The sequence below is a fragment of the Aricia agestis genome, chromosome 15 (assembly GCF_905147365.1).
Source record: "Aricia agestis chromosome 15, ilAriAges1.1, whole genome shotgun sequence".
Taxonomy (NCBI): domain Eukaryota; kingdom Metazoa; phylum Arthropoda; class Insecta; order Lepidoptera; family Lycaenidae; genus Aricia; species Aricia agestis.
The window spans coordinates 1,491,537-1,514,032 of NC_056420.1; the positions used below are offsets into that span (position 1 = coordinate 1,491,537).

General features: G+C 38.0%; 1 protein-coding gene across 1 annotated transcript; it reads left to right on the top strand.

Annotated features, from left to right (window-relative positions):
* Positions 1–1,418: 1,418 nt before the first annotated feature.
* On the top strand, positions 1,419–20,501 carry LOC121734188 (sorbitol dehydrogenase-like). The gene is made up of 8 exons (XM_042124656.1): positions 1,419–1,545; positions 1,997–2,030; positions 2,331–2,464; positions 15,549–15,739; positions 15,932–16,116; positions 16,484–16,659; positions 16,869–16,990; positions 19,701–20,501. Exons 1-8 carry the CDS (start codon positions 1,492–1,494, stop codon positions 19,885–19,887), a joined length of 1,083 nt encoding a protein of 360 aa, XP_041980590.1. The 5' UTR covers positions 1,419–1,491; the 3' UTR covers positions 19,888–20,501.
* Positions 20,502–22,496: the final 1,995 nt, after the last annotated feature.

Sequence of the window (22,496 nt, forward strand, 5' to 3'; positions counted from 1 at the left end):
CACTTGCAACATTAGAAGAGCTGCAGGTGCGTTGCCGGCTTTTTAAGAGGGACGCTCTCTTCTGGAAGATTTGCAGGTCGTATAGGTCCGGAAATACTAGTGACACTTCGTTCCAAAGTTTTACAGTGCGCAGAAAAAAAGTTACGCGAAAAACGCACGCGGCACGGTGGAAGACTGAACCTGACACAATTAAGGAGTGAGTACATTGAGACGGGCCGTGCCGAGGCTCAGCGTGCCGGGGCTCATCGCGAAAATCCGCCTCCATATAATTTGTATGGAAGCAGAAATCCGCTGCGCCCCGACCCAGTGTGCGATACGCGCATCCGCTTTCATACAAATTGTATGGAGGCGGATTTTTTGCGATGAGCCCCGGCACGCTGAGCCCCGGCATGGCCCGTCTCAGTGTGCTCATTCCTTTTGGGGCCGAATCTCACCGGAATGGTAGCGCAGCGGCGAGCATTTTCAGTGTCATATGATTTTCATCTTTATCTTCATTATTGTATTACAATACTGAAGAAACTGCTCGCCGCGCCGCTGCCATTCCGGTGTGGTGCGGCCCTTATGCTGCGGCCGCACATGCATAGTGCTTCGTGCTTGAGATGATACCATTGGACGATCTGCGTGTATCGTCCAATAGTATCGTCTCATAGCACGAAGCTTCGTACGATAGACGCATGTGCGGCCCCGACATTATAGTATACTTTTATTATTATTAACGCCTCCGTGGTCTAGTGGTATAGAGCGCGGCTCTTGACTCGGAGGTCGTGGGTTCGATTCCCGCGTTGGAAACATGTTATTTCCAAGTTTGGTTAGGACAATGCAGGCTGATCACCTGATTGTCTGACAAGTAAGATGATCCATGCGTCGGATGGGCATGTAAAAAGTCGGTCCTGCGCCTGATCTCTCGCCAGTCGTGTCGGTCGTCCGTCCCACTGGGTTATGAGAGTAAAGGAAAAGAGAGTGCTCTTGTGTACTGCGCACACACTTGGTCACTATAAAAATTACTCCTGCGTAGCTGGCCTGGTTTCAATGAAACCGGCCACCGTCACCGAAACCGGTGTGGGAGCTATTATTATACTTTTATTACACACGTCACTACTTAAAAACACAACCATTTTCGTAATCACTTTTTGTTTTAATCTTGATTAGAGAAATATGTGTAAACAAGTTATAGGTAAGCAGTGAAAGAAATAATTAATTATTACCGTTTCATGTTGCAATTTGCAAATACATATTTAAAATCAGAAAAAAAAACTTTATTTTTATCATTGTAGATCCCTGAGTTATACAATATTATTATTAGGATTTAACATTCATTATTATTAATTTCGACATGGGCAACTTGAGTGCTAAATACGGCACTGACCGCGCGGGGCCTCGAGGCGGGGCCCCTCTGCGCCATTTCGGCAATCGGATCGGCGCGGCGTCTAGTCTGTCTGACAGTTGACGTCTGCCCGTGAACCGCGAAGGACGTGCGAATATAAATAGAAAATGGCCACCGACAACCTCACAGCTGTTCTACACAAACCGAAGGATTTGCGTCTGGTTAGTATTTACTAAATATTATGCTTTTATGGAATCATGGAATAGATTAATAGTCAGCATAAAACATAAAATGGTATATTTATAGAACGTTAAATGTAACTAAATATCACTTTACTAAATACGGTACCTGAGACGCTGTTAACATATTTTGTAAGTATTTAATATTCTACAGATAAGATGTTATTATATACCGATAAAAATTAACAATCGGTTAATTTTTATGAGCACATAATAATTATTATAATGTTGTTATTTTTTTTTAAGTAAGTACTTAATTGATATACTTAATTTAATAGCCGCAATGTGCGGCACATTTAATTTAACGTTAAAAACAACTACATATATTATTAAGTAAGTACATGATATTCAAAAAGTTTATTAAATGTTGACTTAATTGCTATGTATGCAAACTTGGGACATCCTTTCTAGATGTGTAAATTTTTGTTTATAGGAACAAACACCGATACCTGAAATCTCCGATGATGGTAAGAAAAAAAAATGAAATAAAAGTCCGTAAGTAATGGTTATCATTATTATTATCATTTTAGTCAAGCACAGGATTACCGAACTTTATAGTTTATTTTTGCACTGTTTTTGGGCTGAGCCAACCCTCATCCCTGTCGTGTGCGACAACCTTCATCATCATCATCATCAGTCTATCGCCGTCTACTGCTGAAAGTAGGCCTCACAAATCACGATCAAGCGAGCAGCAGATCCAAAGCACGACATTTGGGCCGATGACTACAGTGGTAAAATTCTCATCGTTACATGTAAACGTGTTCCAGAGGTCCTCCTTCGCATGGACTGCGTGGGCATCTGCGGGTCGGACGTCCACTACTGGCAAAGCGGCGTGTGCGGGGCCTTCGTGCTGCGTGCGCCCATGATCATGGGCCACGAGGCTTCGGGTGTCGTTGCCAAGGTAACATGATGCTTTATTTAATAACTACGCTAGTATAGATACGTGGGAGAACCATGCTTCGGCACGAATGGGCCGGCTCGACCGGATAAATACCACGTTCTCACAGAAAACCGGCGTGAACGGCATAATTTCTCAGTCTAAATTTATTTTACCAAATGAATTATTTATACATATATGTGATACTTTATAAAAATCCAAAACTTTTTTCAAACAAAAGTATTGCTTCTGTATAATAATTATTTTTTCTGACCTCATTTTCATAGCAAAATTTCTCAGTAAGTATCATTTTTTTTCGCATATGACTTAAGTATGTAATTTGGCGTCACGAGTAAGAAAGAAAATCCAAAACAAAAATCATGCCAATATATTTTTTTTTAAATCGATAAAAAACTTAATAAGCAAAATTTCTCAACGTTATTTCTTCTCATAACTATGTTATTTAGTCAAATATACACACAAATCCAAAATATCCAAAAGAACTATCATCCAGAAAACCAAATTTATTCCGCGTTTACGCAATAATGTATCGTATTGCTTTACTAGTTGGGTGCAGATTAGCGTCCTCGTGCATATAGTACGACCTTGATCGCGTGACCCGCACGACTCGCGGCCCGCGGGTCGGTGTGTGATTCTTTACATTAATTACATTTATTGCATTTTTCTTTTCTTTGTGGGTACGTAGACAACACTTGAAAACTAATTGACATAGATATTTTATAGGTACATAATATTATGTAGAATAATAAATAATAATTAATAAGCAATCATTTTTATTGTTAATTATGTTTACGTATTGTACACTCGCTTGAAAAACACCATAAATAAACTATCGGCTAAATATATTCGTAGGTAACAAGTTAATAACCCTAGCGACGATTTTCGTCATAATACGTCAAATTTAAAAATTTCAACATCAGTTCTAAGTCGGCATACTCTATCATTCTGTCTACTCTGGTAGCATATGCTTTCCGTTCTTAAAACAACGCCGAAACTCCCAAACTTGTATCTATAAAGAATCAGGAGTTCTCTCAGCACCTTCCGAACCACGGTATACCAGGTATACTTCGGTGCAAAATCTTACTTGTTGGTAGCATATGCTTAGAATACTTCTCACGAAACCGAAGTCACCACTTGCTTTCCTATAAATTTTGAGGAGTTCCCTCGATTACTTATGGATCCTTTATCAGATCACCACTTTTGTGAATATAATACCAAATTGGAATGATACCCTACATACCAAAAGAAAAATTTTGAAAATCGGTTTAACAAACGGCGGAGTAATCGTTGAACATAAAAAAACGAACATAACACCTCCCCCATTTTGGAAGTCGGTTAAAATTGTAGCCTATGTGTTATTCTGATGTATAAGCTATATTATTGTAAAGTTTCATTAAAATCCGTTCAGTAGTTTTTGTGTGAAAGAGTAACAAACAAACTTTCGCCTTTATAATATTATAAGTAGGATAGTAGGATACAGCAATAATCTTCAGTACTTATATCAACATTCCTTTTCCCGTTTTAAATTTTCTATTTTTGTTTATTATGCTCTTTTTTATTAGCTATTTATTAGCTTCCAAAGTATTAACAATTTATTTAAATTCAAACATACATTTAGCATCTCCCGAATATTTACAAATTACGTTTATTTGAAACACGCGACAATAGATAGATAATTTCATTAATACATATTGCCCGTTTTAAATTTTTTTAGATCAATTTTAAACTAAGATAAGTAAAAAAACTAGGATTTTTGTGCGATCTCGGCAACGCGTCAAATGTATGGTCAAGGTCGTTTGCTCGGGGGATGGCCTTAAGTGTAAAGTTAAGGTTTGTAGATTTAGGGCTGTAAGGTTAGAAACTTGGTTCTACATGAGAAAACTACCTTTTGACACCACGAACTATATGTACTCGTCTTGGCAACAATAGATATAACAATAAGGTCTATACTCCACTCGGGCTAACTTGTCGCTAGCGGTCGTTGACTCCCTGTCAAAAACTTGTCATTTTCCATATAAACCGCGATGGACAATGAAGTGTCAGATATTGTCAATCGTGGTTTTATATGGAAAATGACAAGTTTTTGACAGGGAGTCAATGACCGCTAGCGACAAGTTAGCCCGAGTGGAGTATGGTTTTTTTCTTTTTCAAATTTTCGTTTATGTATGCTTTTCTGCAAGAGACGTGTACGAGTAACTATTCTTTTTCGAGTACCTATAAGCTCTATTAATACGTCGTTTCTTTTTATGCTGCACTTTTTTATGTTTTCCACTCTTTTTAGGGTCCCGTACCCAAATGGTAAAAACTGCCCGTCTGTCTGTCTGTCTCCAGGCTGTAACTCAAGAACTACTATAACTAGACTTCTGAAATTTTCACAGAATACTGAATAGGTATGTATGTATATACGTTATAATTACAGCAAATACTAATTTAAGCAAAATATTTAAGGGGGCTCCCATACAAGAAACGTGATTTTTTGGCTTTTTTGCTCATAAGATTCAATTATGGCAAAATCCTTAATTATTTTAATTGTACTTTAAAATTAAGTAATAATAAAATTATAATAAAATAAATAAGTAAGGAATCCCATACAAAAACACAATATTTGCCTACTAACTACTTTCGCTCTATAACGGTACAGAACCCTTCGTCTGTCACTTTCTAAGCCATTATGGTTTTTGTTGCACATAATACAACTGTTTCTAATTTAAAGATATAAATAAACACTATTTTGCTAATTCGTCTGTCACTTTCTAAGCCATTATGGTTTTTGTTGCACATAATACAACTGTTTCTAATTTAAAGATATAAATAAACACTATTTTATTAGAAGAAATATAGTTTAATTCTTTAGCACAAAGTGGCGTACAAAAGCGAGGGAAAACATGACAAGTATAATAGACAACTGTCATGACATTGACATTACAATCTCGTTCATAAACTATGTTCGGGAACATCTCCCTTTCTTTACAAAAATAAGCTTAACATACGTAATCACTTAAGTAACTAGGTTTAGTTCTAGTACGAACACTTCTGCTTCTGTGAGGTGGCTCTTCCGAAAGCTGCTCGTGAACATTTTCATTGATATAGGGCTCCGAAGGCTGACATGGTGTGTACAGATGAAATCCAGCAGCATCACTATGTACAGTAGGGTCAGGAGGTGGTTGCTCAGTAACTGGTACATTAGTTGTTTTACTTTCAGGACACTGATCCCCTGCGAAAGGTTTAATGTGGACCCTATTTCTTCTATAATATTTCCCATCAACTGTAACTATATAAGATCTATCATTAATAACTTTGGTAATAACTCCAAAGCTCCACTTTTTATCAACTTCAGGATGTAGCTGAGTGATCACTCTCTGGCCAATAGTTAAAAGGGCTAGTTGTTTACGATGCTTATCTACATTTCTCTTTATCTTCTCTTTTCTTTTTTTAATATTCTCTGCAACCTGAGGGATAACTTGAGGCTTGAGATGCTGTAGTGTGCAAGGTAGACCGGTACGTGTACGCCTAGAAAACAGTTTCTGTGCTGGACTGGTGTTATCCATTTCAATTGGAACATTTCTTAAGTGAAGTAGACTATACCACAAATCTTTTTTAGTTTGCAGGCTCTGAACCACTAATTTCTTTGCTATTTTCACAGCTGCTTCAGCCTTGCCATTAGACTCTGGGTGATGAGGCGAAGATGTCACATGTTCTATTCCCCATGCTTGTGTGAAAGACCTAAATTGTTCATTAACAAAATTTGTAGCATTGTCTGTACAGATTCTTTGAGGAATACCATGTCTTGCGAAATTTTTCTTGCATATTTGTACAATTTCTCTGGCAGTAAGTGAAGTTAGGCTGTCTAATTCAAAAAAATCTGAGAAGTGGTCAACAGATACTAAATATCGCAGATCGCCAACTGAGAAAACATCCATAGAAATATATTGAAAAGGATATAGAGGAACATCATGACACACCAGAGTTAATTTCTGTAAACTTGGTGAATGAGCTCATTCAGAAATGTTTAATATGTGCAGCTGCACATATTAAACATTTCTGAATAAAATCCTTTATGTCTGCTGACATGTTTGGCCAGTAAATGTTAGCTCTAGCCAGACGAAGTGTACTTGATACTCCATTGTGAGATACATGTAGTCTCTGTAACATTTCACTTTGTAATGATTTCGGAATAACTACTTGATCATTTCGAAATATCAAGCCATCAGAAGTAGATAATTCGTGACTAATCCCATTAAATATTTTCAGAGACTCTGGTAGTGCAGATATGTATTTAGGGAATCCATACTTTATATATTCTATTAACTTTAACAAAGTATCATCCTTCAATGTTTCTTCCTTAATTTTTTTTAATAACTGATCTGCAATTTTTAAATACTTAATCCTGGATATGTTAGCTATAATTTTGAATACTTTTCTTTCCTTCAACTTAGTTTCCAACTCATAATTCTTATCTATCTCTGACGTGACAGGAGCTCTTGATAAAGTATCTGCAACTTGATTGTTTTTACCTTGAATAAACACCAGATGGACATTGTATTTTTGAAGTGTTAACAACATCATTTGCAGACGCTTTGGAGCGTCTACCAGTGGCTTGTTAACAATATTTATGAGCGGTCGGTGGTCAGTTTTAACTATAGTCCTCGAGCTTCCTGCAATATATTGATTGAATCTGGTACATGCAAAAACTACCGCCAACATCTCTTTTTCTATCTGCGCGTATCTTTTTTCTGTAGAGGTTAAACATCTGGATGCAAAAGAAATTATCTTGTTATCCTGATACATAGCCGCACCAAGTCCAAACTCACTGGCATCACATTCTATAGTTACTTCTTTGTTTACATCGAAATATTGCAAGGTAGGTAAGTTACTAATGAGATTCTTCAAAGCTTGAAACTCTTTTTCTTCTTCAGCTGTCCAAACAAATTCTGTATCTCTTTTAGTCAAATTTCTCAGTTTATGTGCATGGAAACTTAGATTATTAATGAACTTGCTGAGGTAGCCTACCATGCCGAGGAATCTAAGCACATCTTTTGCATTTTTTGGTGTAGGCATATTAACTATGGCATCTACTTTGGTTTCATCTACCTTTAGACCTTCATTGGTAAGTACATGGCCATAAAATTTAACAGACTTATGAAGCAACTTAACTTTTTCTCTATTTAATTTACAGTTAACTTTACGTAATCGTTGCAACAATTTCTCAAAATTTTTATTATGGTCTACTGTAGCCTCCTCAATGGTATCTCCCACTCCATATATTAGGATATCATCTGCTATGATTTCAATTCCTTTCAGGTCCTTCAGAAGACTTGTAAGTTGTTGTTGGAATATCTCAGGTGAAACGCTGAGGCCAAAGGGTAATCTCTTCCACCTGAAACGGCCAAACGGGGTCCAAAATGTTGTTAATTTGCTACTACTTTCATTTAGTTTACATTGCCAGAAACCTTTTTTTGCATCGACAGTACTGAATATCTTAGCATTTTTTAGCTCAGGTAACATTTCATCCAGGGTATTAAATTGAAAATGGGGTCGTTTCAGCGCCTTATTCAAAGGTATAGGGTCAAGACAAATTCTAAACTTCTCATTTCTATTAACAATCAAAATATTATTTACCCAATCCGTGTGCTGTTTTTCTTTCACAATGATGCCATCTTTTTCCAACTTCTCCAATTCCACTTTCAATTTCTCTCGAAGACAGATTGGAACACGACGAGCCGGTTGTATGCGGGGAGGAACAGTTTCATCAATTTCCAAAGAAACTTCACCAGGAAGACTGCCATAACCTTCAAATACATCTGCATAACTTTCCAAAATCTTATTTATGTCAGTATTATGGTCAGATGAAATAGTGTCGCAGTACTTAATGAAACCTAAGGCAACACAGGCCTTTTCTGAAAGTAGTGGCTCATGCTTAACATCAACAATATGGAATTTAATTTTAAAATTTGTGTTCTTTCTTTTACAGGTAAATATGGCAACACCATAATTTGATATAGGAGAGCCATTAAAGCATTTCAACTTCTGAGTAGCTGGAGCAAGAGAAGAAAGATTATTTTTTCCAGTTATTTTTTTATACTGCTCGGCTCCCATGACACAAACTTGTGCCCCGGTATCTAAAGTACAATAAATTTTATGCCATTCATCACCCTTTTTAAATAACAAAGGCGCTTCCATATGACCAGATACTTTATTTGCTCGGACCTCTGAAATGTACACGCTGTCGTCCGATGAATCATCTTCTACTTCTATTTCCTTCACCGAAACACCTTTCTTCTTACATACAGATTTGAAATGGTTACGACCTCCACAGCCTTCACATCAGGTACCCCAAGCTGGACAAACTTTTTTCTTAAACACATGCATATTACCGCAGAACTTGCACTTTTTAAGTCCTTCTGTAGCTTCCTTCTTCACATGTTTAGATATCTTGTTAACCTCATTAAAATTCTGCAAGTCTGACACATGAGCTGATGCCCTTTCTGCTGAACGGCATATGTTAATAGCAACATCTAAGGTAAGGTTCTCATTTCGCAGCAGTTCTGACATGACTTTGCTGTCTCTAATACCTACTACGATCCGGTCCCGCAGCATTTCTTCCTTGATAGTGTCGGGATAATGGCAAGGTTTTATTAATTTTCTTAGACTGAGCAAAAAATCATCAAAATTTTCGTCCGTGTTCTGGCCTCTAATATTGAAAACATAACGGGAGTGAATAATATTAGTCTTCTTTATGATTTCTTCTTCCATTCTAATGAATATAGATTTTTCTTTCTTTTTATCTTTCTCTGACAGGTTAAAATCCATGTACTTCTTCATAGCTGCGTTCCCAATGGCATTTAGTAGAATGCCCGCTTTTATTTCGTCTTTCTCGGGGCCCCAATTGTTCATACCAGTGGCTATACAGTAGTTTTCCCATCTGTTCCGAAAAAACTCCATATTCTCGTACAGGTCTCCAGTTTCCACTTCAAGAGGCTGGGGCCAGGGCACGCTTACGCTGGATTTTAAAGTGGATCCGACGGCGGCGTCGCTGGATGGCGCCGACATCCGAGTAATTTGCTGTTGCATCAATTCCATCTGCGTCTCCATAGTGCGCATCAATTGCGTCTGCTGCTCCAGCAGACGGATCAGATTTTCGTCAGCCATTTTTATGACACCATGTTTCTAATTTAAAGATATAATTAAACACTATTTTATTAGAAGAAATATAGTTTAATTCTTTAGCACAAAGTGGCGTACAAAAGCGAGGGAAAACATGACAAGTATAATAGACAACTGTCATGACATTGACATTACAATCTCGTTCATAAACTATGTTCGGGAACAACAACGTTCCATAACGAGCAATAGCCAGACGGTAACGTGTGTTAGTGTGAAACAAACAGCCGCAGCGAAAAAAAATCCTAAATCTATGCTAACAACAACAATATTTACGAACCACGAAATATACGAATGAATAGCGCGTGGGGTGGCGGGCGGCGCGGCGGGCGGCTTATAGCCACAAAATGAAAATCTAAAAATTATCTTCTTCAATAAAATGTCATTCCCGTAAAAAAATTCGACTGAGCAATTATGCCGTCCAAGTCACGTCAAAAAAACAGATTTTATTAAAATTTGGTGTTTCTGCTGGGATATTTTTTTGGATATTTCGTACATTGTTTCTGTACGTTCCATGAATATGTCCAGTAAAAATAGATTCGACGGAGCATTTTTGCTAAAAAAGATATCAATTAATTACGAATTTAGGTAAAAATACCTAACTTCCATTATTATTATTCTTTGGATATTTATACAAAACTCTTAATTCATTGATACTTTACTATGCTATAAAGTTTTTTCTGACTGAGGAATTACTTCGGGGTTCACTTGGTTCGTTTCCTACACTAACCTCCGTCTGTTGCGTAAGTTTGACCTTTGAGGTCGAGATAAATAATGTCCAAACAGGGAGGTGTGTCTGACTTAAACCGTCCGATAAATATTCAGATTGAACCGGTTAAACGCGAAAATTTGCTTTAAACCAGTTTTTCAAGGTAGTAATTTTCCTAATTTTATTATCTTTGAAATGTTAATGACAGTCGATTAGTAGACAAAAATCATAATATTATGAAATCACTAGCTGTGCCCTGCCGCCCATGGTGTTACCTGCGGTTTATAAGGGAAATAAATTGAGATATTTTTCCGCAGTAAAAATTACCTATATTGTGTTAAATTCAAGGTATCAACTATCAGCTAACTCCATAGCAAATTTTATTTAAATCGCTCCAGCCGTTTAGACGTGAAGAAGTAACAAACATACAAATTCACAAACTTTCGCATTTATAATATGAGTATGATAGTCTTGCTGATTTTCGTACTTGAAAAAAATGTAACTACAGTTTGTACATAGTAGCTATTCTAGTATAGTATTAGATGTATATGCACAAAAATTGTCAATTTCCTGCCCTCTAAATGTGTAGTCTAGACTACAGCCCGCAGCCAATATCCTTAATACAACGATGTGCGATTGCAAGTCGCGAGTCTCGAACTCTCGACTCTCAGCAGGATGCTTCTTGGTTTGAACTTTGATCATCTGCCAGTAAACGTGGACTAGTATGTCAATACAGCAGCGGAGTGCCTAGGGGGCGTCCACAAATTACGTGAGGTGTTTAAGGAGGGGAGGGGATCGAGCCAAATCTCATCTAATCTCCCATTGGGGAGAGGGGGAGTCTCGGCAAATCTCACGTAATTTTTTTTTCTCATTGTTATAAGAAGAATTATAAGTACTATTTTGGTCCATTTTATCCAGATTGATCTATTCAGATTGTACGTATGTTTAAGATTTAATCTTAAGCGTAATTGTAATACGATTAAAATCATTCGCTAAGACTGGGTTGCACCAACTAACTTTAACTTTAACTGAAAATTTAACTTTATTTTTAACTTTAACTACAATGCAAAATGTCAAATCTTTGATTAAAGTTAGAAACCGCCATTTTTGACAGTTCTCCTTTACCAGCAGCGCCCCGCCCACGCGCATTTATAACCTTGTTGGATCAGCTGTCATCTGTCAATTTCTCCGGGCAAAGTTAAGGATAAAGTTAAAGTTAAATTTATCTTAACTATAACCATACGCCTCTGGTGCAACCCAGTCTAATTCGTTCGAACGAAACTACTTTCTATCTACTTCAAACAATCCAACGCGTATACGTAAGAAACCCACATTTTGAAAAATCACACGTGAGATTGGGGGGGTGGGGGAGTGGGTTGAATGAAATCTCACCAGGGGGAGGGTCAGAAAATGTAAAAAAACAACTCACGTAATCTGTGGACGCACCTCTACTAATTCTTTATTTTATGATAATGTAATCGTTCACCTTGAACTTCATTTGTCACTTTCACGACCGCGTCAATCGAGTTCTACGTAAATATTTCGACTTAAAGATACTTGAATGTCGATATTTAATGTTATTGTTTTAAATGGGTTCAAAGTCAGGGGTGTGACACGAATAAAGCGTGCATCACCTGATAAGTAATAACTAATAACTCATTGACTGGTGCAGTTGCATACAATAATTTAAAGTCGGCTGTTAGCCATTATAGGTACTGCACGGGGACCCAGTTCTCGTAAATCGTAGTTCCATTCTTTGGCTGTGAATGACTGACTGACCCAACAAAATATGGGCCCCAAACCCCCATGGTAGAGCCATCCTATCCTTCATGGTAATGTTGCTTTGCCAATAACACACAACAAATAATTTGTTATGTACCTTTATTTATTTGTAAGTGTATATCTTATCTTCTATCACTATACAGTTTTCACATGTGAATGCGATAGATAACTTTATTTTTGACTAATTCCGCAATAAAACACCGTGTAATATAATTAATGCTAAGTGCTAACCGCCGTAATATTCCATCATTGGCTGATAAAGTTCGAAGCGTGTTTGATAAACTTTAGTATTTAATTAAATTTCCAACATAAATATTTTAAAACATTTCATCATCGAGTTTTTTAATTTTCCATAAATAAGTATCTCAAATACTTAATTATTTACCTCAAAATAAACTTGTGGTATTGCGGTAATGCCTACTAGCTACGGTATTTGAGAAGTATAAATAAATAAGGAAAATTAATATTATAGTTTATCCGTTTCGGGTTTGTTAACCCTTAATTAGGCGCATCAAGAAAGTCACACAAGTAGTCGCATGGGGTCTTTATTGACCCCAAATAAAATAGTGAAAATTAAGTTGAAGAAATGAATAAAACGAAGTATCAATTATGCAAATTGTTAGAGGGCTTTATTGTAATTAATATTATTAAACAAAAACCCTGGTTTGCCTCTTTACAACAAAAAAAATCACTCAACCTGTTTTCTGCCTCGAAATCTCCAAAATATCACCATAGCTAAGATCGAGATGAAAAAAAAATAGTTTTCACTCTGATAACCAGATTTTTTTGCAGCACCGAAGGAATCTTGAGATAATATTGACAAACATATTTTACTCACTTTATGGTTTTTTACGCACTTTTGGTCATCACCCTCTGATCATCATCATCATCACCATCCGGTGGTCAGAGATAATTTTAATCATTACTAAACCCTTCAATGTTGCTTCCCGATTCATGACCATCACAAATCGGTGTATAGTTTCGAAGTTCGGAGGCTAGCCTCACAAAATATCTTTCATCTTCAGAAACCTTCCAGCCGCTATCGTACTTTACTGTCTTGACTCATATTGACATTTTTATAAAGCAATTATGTAAAAAAATGCTTTCAATAGAATAATATACTCCTATATTTATAAAACATCCTAAATTATAACAAAAATTAAACATAATATTACAATAATAGAAACTTATCTTGTGACAAAAAAAGTTACGTAAGTGGTCGCATGGGGTCAGTGCTCAAGAGAGTAGCGACGCATGCACCAGCGCTAGCTGACCGGCTACCACTTATTAGTATACCTCGATAGGAGTTAGGAGACTAACAAGAGCATCGTTGCATTCCTAGAACTCCAGCACATATTTTTTTCGGTTTGAAAGTCATTTGACCCCATGCGACTAATTAAGGGTTAAATAATAACGTTACAAATATTCTGAATGGTTGAATTAATTTAGATGTAGTTTTAAGGCATACCTACTCGTATGTAAATTAAGTATTAATATAGAAAAATATTGGTCAGTTTGTATTTTTTCCATTCAAATTGTGTAAGATATCGCAAATTCTTGATGTCAGATGAATTGTACGTATAATGGTGGCAACATTTCCCAAATAAGAGCTTTATTGCAGCTAATATTTCTTACGAAAATAACAACTAAGTACCATAATATACACAAGTTAAATAGAAGTTTGAATGTTAATCTATTTAATAAATTTATGGAGCAATCTAATAACCCTCGCCTTATCAGGGTATTTATGAGATAACAGAGGTCTAAACAAACGAATAAAACCCGATAACAAATGTTTGTGTTACTTGTACTTAGCGTCATTTAACTCATAACCGTTCATATTATTAAAATAATAATTATTTACAGACTTTTCCCGCGTCTAAAAATCAGGGTTTTTAGCACAGACATAGAAAAGCTATCTAGATATAATTGCTGGAAAAACGTTATTAGAGTTGGTAAAGACGTTGGTCATAATCTCTGTAAAGAAGTAATATTACTGTTTAGTCATAAAAAGGTTTTAAAAACAACATTACATAATGCTGTACACCTTTTGTTATCCTTTTTGCCACCTATTTTATATAAATAACTTGCCGCAGACCTCGGTGTAAACTGCTGTAAACGGTCTCGTATTATTGCTATAAATTGTAATTGTCAGTGCAACTACCAGAAGCATAGCGTGCCTTGGCGGGGCTCCGTATAAAAAATATTAGGGGGCCCTAAGGTATGGTTGCCTTTTTTAACTTTAAGAAAAGATGAGTTATTAATAATTTTGCTCACGTTGGGTCCCCGGGGCCGGCCTCGTATAATTGATACGGCCGCGGCATATACGGCGGTAGCTACGCCACTGGCAACTACTACAACAATATGAAGCTAATGGCGGATCGAGTCGCTCGGGGCTTGGGGCCTTCCTTAGTCCTTACAATGATGATGCCTAAAATTATTTTATTAATTTGAAACTTATTTTAATCTGAAGTAAGAACTAAATTATAATAATCATAATATCCGAATTTATCATTTTTAAAACATTTGCGCTTATCGACCTTGAAAAACATCGAAGGAAACCTTTCCATAAAGTTTCACGTTTTAAATTTATTATGCACAAGTGTGTAGCTCACAGTCACGGGCCACAGCCCATCCCAGGAATATTAAGTTCCAAAGACTTTACTGGCCATTACAATATCTCGAGCCCCCAGACCTTATAATTTTTATAAACCAATGGTACCACTGCTGTATTTAATAATAATAATAATAATAATAATATCTATGGACGCTTCACACCACGTCAGTCTGGCCCCGTGCTAAGTACCTAAAGGACTTGTGTTACAGGTACCAGACAACGGAAATATATTTAATACTTTATACTATACATATATTTAAGATTTTTATTATATCATACATATATTTAATACACATCCAGACCCGGGAACATTGAAAACTTTTTGTTCCGTCGGCGGGATTCGAACCCGCGACCCCCGGCTTGAGCTACCGACGCGCTCACCACTGAGCCACAGAGGTCGTCTCTCTTGTGTCACCTCTTTTTTGTCATCTCTTGTGTCACCAGGATTTTGTGTCATCTCTTGTGTCACCTGACAGAAGAAATCTTTTCACGTGAGATCTTTCCGACGATCGTGCATCGGGGGGCAGGATCGATAGCGGTATCCAACCACTAAAACCCTTTGATATGATCTCAGGGAGCCCGAGGGACATACTAAACTGTCTTGGGAAGTTGGGACCCGTAACGAAATTAATCAGAAGAAGACAGGAGGAGTAGAAAGTATACAGTTTTCTCTCCCCCCATAAAAAGCGGGAGAGAGCACAAAGTTACAATGACCGAAAGTCAAGGAACTAAAGCATTAAGCAGCACGGGAATAAATGTCAATTACGACTACAGCTAAGCTAGATAGATCTAAGTCACTAACAGCATTCTCCTTTCAGATCGGCGCGAAAGTGAAGAACCTCCAAGTGGGCGACCGCGTGGCGATCGAGCCGGGTGTGCCGTGCCGCTACTGCGAGTTCTGCAAGACGGGCCGCTACCACCTGTGCCCCGACATGATGTTCTGCGCCACGCCGCCGGTGCACGGCAACCTCGCTAGATACTACAAACATGCCGCTGACTTCTGTTACAAGTAGGTTTGACTTACAACCAGTAGCGGTGTTAGTAGGGGGGGGGGGGGGGCGACCGCCCAGGGCGCTGGAAAAAAGGGCGCCGCAAGTTTTTTTTTCTCATAAAACATTATGTAAGAGAACTGCATAAGAAATACTCCAGAATTTAATACTACCAACTTGTTTTCTAAGTTTGCTCAATGCGAATTTTCCAGGATCCCCGAGCATATGTCGATGGAGGAAGCGGCGCTGTTGGAACCGCTATCAGTGGGCGTGCACGCGTGCCGGCGTGGCGGCGTCACCGCGGGGCACCGCGTGCTCATCCTGGGGGCGGGGCCCATCGGGCTAGTTACGCTCCTGGTCGCTAAGGCTATGGGCGCGAGTGAAGTGCTTATTACAGGTATACATACGAGTATACGTTTTATTATAAATACATTCAAATAAATATGATAAATCAATAGAAAAGTTGGAATGAGCATCAGGTTAATGTGAAGGAAAGTTCAAAGACTTCTAAGTTCATTGCTCTGTTCAAACTTTTCAATTTAAATAGGCGACTTGATAGTAATAATAATTAATCAATACGTCCTTAGTTTTTATAATTCGTAGGTCCTTGTATACTTTAAAGTAAAACTTCTTAAGTGCGTTGAGGGTGTCAATACAACGAGATCGTTGTAGGACTGTACTGTAAACCTGTAAATGTTTATTACTTGACTGGGCGAAAGGAGGATAATTTATAATTCAATGTAATAACACAGATATTATTTCAGACATCCTCGAATCACGTCTCGAGATGGCGAAGAAGCTGGGCGCGGACCACACCATCCTAGTTGGGCGGGAAGACGAGGCGGCGATGGTGCGGCGCGTGCACGCCACGCTGGGCGCGCACCCCGACGTGTCCATCGACGCCAGCGGCGTGCAGCCCACCATCCGCCTCGCCATCCTGGTTGGTACCGTCCCCGTGTTGTAGACACACCCCGGTGGGAGTGATGTACCACAGATACGCCCCTATGACCAGCCCACGCTAGGTTTATTAGACTTCAAAGACTCCTTTTTACTGGCCATCGCATCACTACGGTGGGGGCGACCCAAAAACACAGCTCCGGTGGAAATACAGCATTAAAATAAGCTCATAAAGCAAATTTTCCGTTCCAGGCGACGAAGTCCGGTGGTGTTGCGGTGCTGGTGGGCATGGCGGCGGGAGAGCTGACGCTGCCGCTGGCGACCGCGCTCGCCAGGGAGGTGGATATACGGGGCATCTTCCGATATGTCAACGAGTTAGTATTGACATATTTTTAAATGTGAAACAAAACCAATTCTACTATCGCCAATCTTCAAATTTTAATGCAACTATCGCCAATCGTCAAATTGAAATATTGTTACGTGCTAGGGTTCTAAGGATTTGGAGAGAAAGACCTGCTGACTCTTTGAAGACTTTAAACACTAGCACTAGGTCCAAAACCACTCCAAAACGCTAAGCACTTACTCTGTCCTAGGTCGTAGCCAAGTCATAGATTCCACTAGAATCACTCTTGATCACTAGTTTTTCACTTCCAAGTCACCACTAGGATAGATCGAACTGAACAGATTGACTGGCCCATCTCCCTGCGGCTATTTATATGGGCCGAGGCGAGTCCCAGACTATTCCAGAGAGTTCGTTTCTAGAACGTACCTGACTCACGTAAACATGGGTTGAACGTTTCTAGAAAATACGCGCTTGTAATTATACACCTAACGTCGTCTAGTATCGAGTAGGGGATTTATGTTGTCCGTGTTCCCCGAGCTGTTCCGCTGGTTGACGCTAGATGGCACTGTGTGTCGTGAGTTCGTAACAATATTTTATTGTGTAATAAGAGAACATATTACTGTAATGTAAGAACAAGCCCTGACACCGTAAGGCGGACGAAAAAATTTAGATTTTCTGTTTTCAGCCGCTTTCACGTAATTCCCAGCACCGGAATATTAACAGCGTCAGTAGCTCTACTGAGAGCTCTACCATGATTTTAAAAGCTATATTATTTATCGATACTCGATACCGACTACGTAAATATTTAGTATGGCAAATTTTACAGCGCCTCTAGCGGTCAATTATGGAACTAAAATCGTCATACTAAATATTTACGTAGTCGGTATCGAGTATCGATAAATACTATAGCTTTAAGCTCATAGTACAGCTACAGATTACTCTTCTATTTAAATCCAATAAGAAAGCCATTTTACACAGACGCTAGGAATTGCGAAATAGCGACAAAATAGCAGGATTCAGCAAGATACACAATGTAGGCGCTTTTTCGCGATTCGCAGCGTTGGTATCTTCGCCTAGCTAACTATTAACTCATTTAGGATAATAGCTTATATTAAAAATGCCTTTGGCCTTTTACCAAGTTAACCACAAACTTATAATCTATCTCTTTCTCGTATGTGTCCAGTCACAGCTACCCACTTATCGCATGAACCTTATATTATACACTAGGGTTGCTGAGGATTCCTCTTCCGCTTCCTCATAATGAGGAAGTTCCGCAATATTTTGGGTTCCTCAACCGTTACCGCATCCTCATAAATAAAAATAAAAAAATCCTCTTCCGCTATCGCTTCCTCAAAATTTATGAGGAATTTATGAGGAATTTCACTGCGCATGCGCGTCGCGTATCCAATCATGGCAACGCACACGCCAGAGCCAGAGAATTATATCATTCACTCATCTTTTTTTTTGTGTGCGTTGTTGTGTATGTTTAGCCTGGGAAAATTAAGAAACTCAGACCGAATAATTCGTGTAGTTTTGAATGTGGGTACAGTTGTTCCTAAAGGTGTCCAGATGAATATATAATAAAAGTCTCCGAGGGTGGGACCAGAGCCGGCAGTGGGGGAGGGGGGAAAGGCTCTTTCTGAAAATAATAATAAATAAATAAAATTAGATATATATATAAATATATATAATAGACTCTATTTTGAAGGAGGAATCAGGGGACTACCTTACGCCGATTTACTGTATCTGTCTCTAGGTACAGTTAATCGAGGTAACGTATTCCCGTGATTCCTCCTTCAAAGTTGATCATATCTAAATTTATTCTTTTTAATATCTTCAGGAAGAATGAGTCTAGTTTTTATTTTATCGTAAACATCTTTCAAATTTATTTTTGGTCGGTCGATTGGCGGGGTACGGTAAATTTAGAAAAAATCTAACGTAGCTTTAACAGATCATAGTATTGTATAAAAATCATTTGTCTAAACGCATTGTCCAGGGAGTTAATTGGGGAATACGTTTGTATGGAAAAACAGTGCGAGCGTACCCTTTTGATACTCTGTATTTACTAAAGTAATGATCGTACAGTAAAAATGTTTGGACGTAATTTATAGTAAATTTAATGTAGATAATTAATGTAGAAGTCACTAAAGAGATATTTTAAATAATTTTCGAGTCACAAGCAAAAACCTTGAAAAAGATACCTGTCCCCCCCTCCCCCACCGCCGGCTCTTGTCCCACCCTCGGGGACTTTTAGTATATATTCATCTGGACACCATTAGGAACAACTGTACCAACTTTCAAAAGTACACGAATTATTCGGTCTGATCGTCGATTTTGAAACTAATTTTCTTAGACTAGTTACTGAACTCCTCCTTAATTGATGGACCGATTTTGATGATTCTTTATTGTGTATGTTTTGAGAATGGTTTAGATTCATATTTTGGTCCACTGGAAAATGCCCTTTTAATTATTTTTTGTGTAATGTACCTATGTAGTATGTACCTAGTTATGTACAGACAGGACAAAGACTTTTGGGTTGGGTCCGCTAGTATTTATAATTTCCTATCATCCTCTTCCTCATCCGCTTCCTCTTCCGCTTCCTCATCCGCATCCTCTTCCTCAAAAAATATCCTCTTCCTCATCCGCATCCTCTAAATTTGCCCGTGAAAATTCCTCTTCCTCCTCCTCTTCCTCATAATCACTTCCTCAACAACCCTATTATACACCTATCTCTCTCGCAGGTATCCCATCGCCCTCTCCATGGTGGCTAGCGGCCAAGTCAACGTCAAACCGCTGGTCACACACCACTTTACCCTGGAGCAGACGCTAGACGCGTACGAGGTGGCGCGACGCGGCGAGGGTGTCAAAGTCATGATACACGTCCAGCCGAGAGACGCTAACAACAAGCTGAAGTTCCAGGCGGAATGAGGGGGGGACGTTTTTTGGGCTAATCCGGTCTGGTCTGGTCGGTTGGATTGGCCGTACAACTGATGCAATGAATTATTCGGATTTACTTTATTTTTATATGAGTAATATTTAGATTTTAGGCTGACAGCAACATTCGGAATTCCCAGAGTCTATAGAATTTTGAATCTTAATAACTTTGGACTAATACAACAGATTTTAAAATCTTTAAAAGTAAATTAACTTTGAGCTCTATTTTCAGCTCTAATACAGACATAAGAGCACAGTTATATTTTCAGTACAGTTGCAGTAGTACCTACTATGAACTTTCAGGATTCTGAATATTAAGAGCCCGGCATTTTTCTCTTATTTGGCGTGTTTTAGGCAAGCATTTAGTTTATTACGCAATGGATTAGATTGATTTATTTTTACTCGTATAATGCAAAGTCGGAATTGACATTACAGGGATTTTATACAGATATAGATTGTATCTTATGCCATAATCTACGAATAATAAAAGCAATATTACCCATAAAGTTAATATACCTAGCGGAATAGAGCAATAAAGCTAGCGGAATAAAGCGGAATAGAGATTAAATTGTCAACGTGCGGCACGTGCCGACTGGACGTCAAAAAAAGAGTGCTACTGTCCAATATCACATTCTCTTTTTACCACGCAGTGTTACGGATAGTGACATATATCTTGCTCATGCCTTGGTTTCTCTATTCCGCTAGTTATACTTACTTTATGATATTACCAAATATATTATGGCTAGTTTTTATTATTCGTAGGCCATAATATACATATTTGGTAATATTGCTTGCCGAAGTACAAAAATCAGAATTGGACTAAAAGTATAACAACGGTCCATGTTATTTCAAAGGTTTTTTAATTTTTATTAAAATCATGATAGTAATTTAAGCAAATTCATATTTTATAAAATAAACTTGTTGAATTTTATAATTATTTTTTTATTATATGAACATTTTTGGAGTGAATCGAAATCATTGACTTTTATAGAGTGGACTCGGCATATGTTTTTAGTACATTTTGTATGAGGACGCTCATGTAGTTACACACTGCTGCGTTATTATCGATGCGATTGAAGTATATCGCGCGATCTATGGCATTTCACGTCATTTTTGACAGTTCTCCTTTCAGCGCTCCCGCACCGCAGATTATAAAGCGCCTGATATACGGTTTAAAACTGAAGTTTGAAACCGTGTAGATAGTTGTTTTATATGCCAAATTTGGTATTTTTTGGCATAAAACAACGGTTTCAAATTTCAGTGTTAAACCGTGTATCAGGCGCTTAAGTATTATAATATTATGTGCTTGAAACACATATAGCTATCTTCGACATTGCCTTCATGAATTTTTGTAACTCCGTGGCGTTTTGCTATTTCCCTCGCACTCATGGGAAATATTGATTACCTTACTCTTTCTCGAAGCAGACTTCTCGAGGTGTGCCGGCGTGCCTTCATAGCGTCTTTAACATTGCTAGGGCGAACACATCACTTCGCCTTTTGGTGAAATTCATAAGCAGAAAATCTCAACATAACAATATCAGCAGCTTTTCTGCCGGGAAGATACAATCTGTCAAGAAAGTGAAAAAATAAAAAATTGCCAACATCGTAGTGTCATCCCTTTCAAATCAATCTATGAAATAAAACCGGCCAAGTGCGAGTTGGACTCGCCTATGAAGGGGATCTATGAAACTACATAAAAGGTTTTTGATTAAAATTACGCCGGTTCTTCTCGGCGGGGTAGTTCCCGAACCGGTGGTAGGCCTCATGTAGACACGACGTTCTATAAGTGTTAACTTTGTTAACCTACGTAGAAATAAATATTTTTCATTTCATTTCATTAATTTTCTATATTTCAGTTGATTTAATGAAAGTTAAATGAAGGTTTACAATTAATGACGTAAGTATTAAAAAAAAACTACTAACTAGATATTATCTCGTTCGTGTTTTTTTTTTCATTTTCTTGTCGGATTGACTATTTAACTAAATATATTTGTCGGACAAGTTGATATAAGCATTTAGAATAACATTATCTATCATAGCTATTTTTGTCCGACATGTATGTACGAAGAGCCATAGTGACGTAATATCAACATCTTTGGGATGTCGGACTCTCCATACGCAGCGTGATTCTTGTCGGACAAGTTGACCATCGTTTTTAGATTAACTTCATTAAACAAATTTGAAAAAATTAAAGTTGTATGTACGAAGAGTCATAGTGACGTCATAGCGACATCTTTGGAGTGTCGGACACTCCAGACGCAGCGTGATTCTTGTCGGACAAGTTGACCATCGTTTTTAGATTAACTTTATTAAACAAATTTGAAAAAATTAAAGTTGTATGTACGAAGAGTCATAGTGACGTCATAGCGACATCTTTGGAGTGTCGGACACTCCAGACGCAGCGTGATTCTTGTCGGACAAGTTGACCACAGTTTTTAATTAACTTTATTAAACAAATTCCAAAAAATGAAAGTTGTATGTACGAGGAGCCATGGTGACGTCATATCGACAATTTCAGGAGTCAAGCATTCGAAAACGCAGCAGCGTCGTAATTTTTTCGCATAGAAAAGTTTGTCGGACTCATCGTAAACAAGGCACTCACA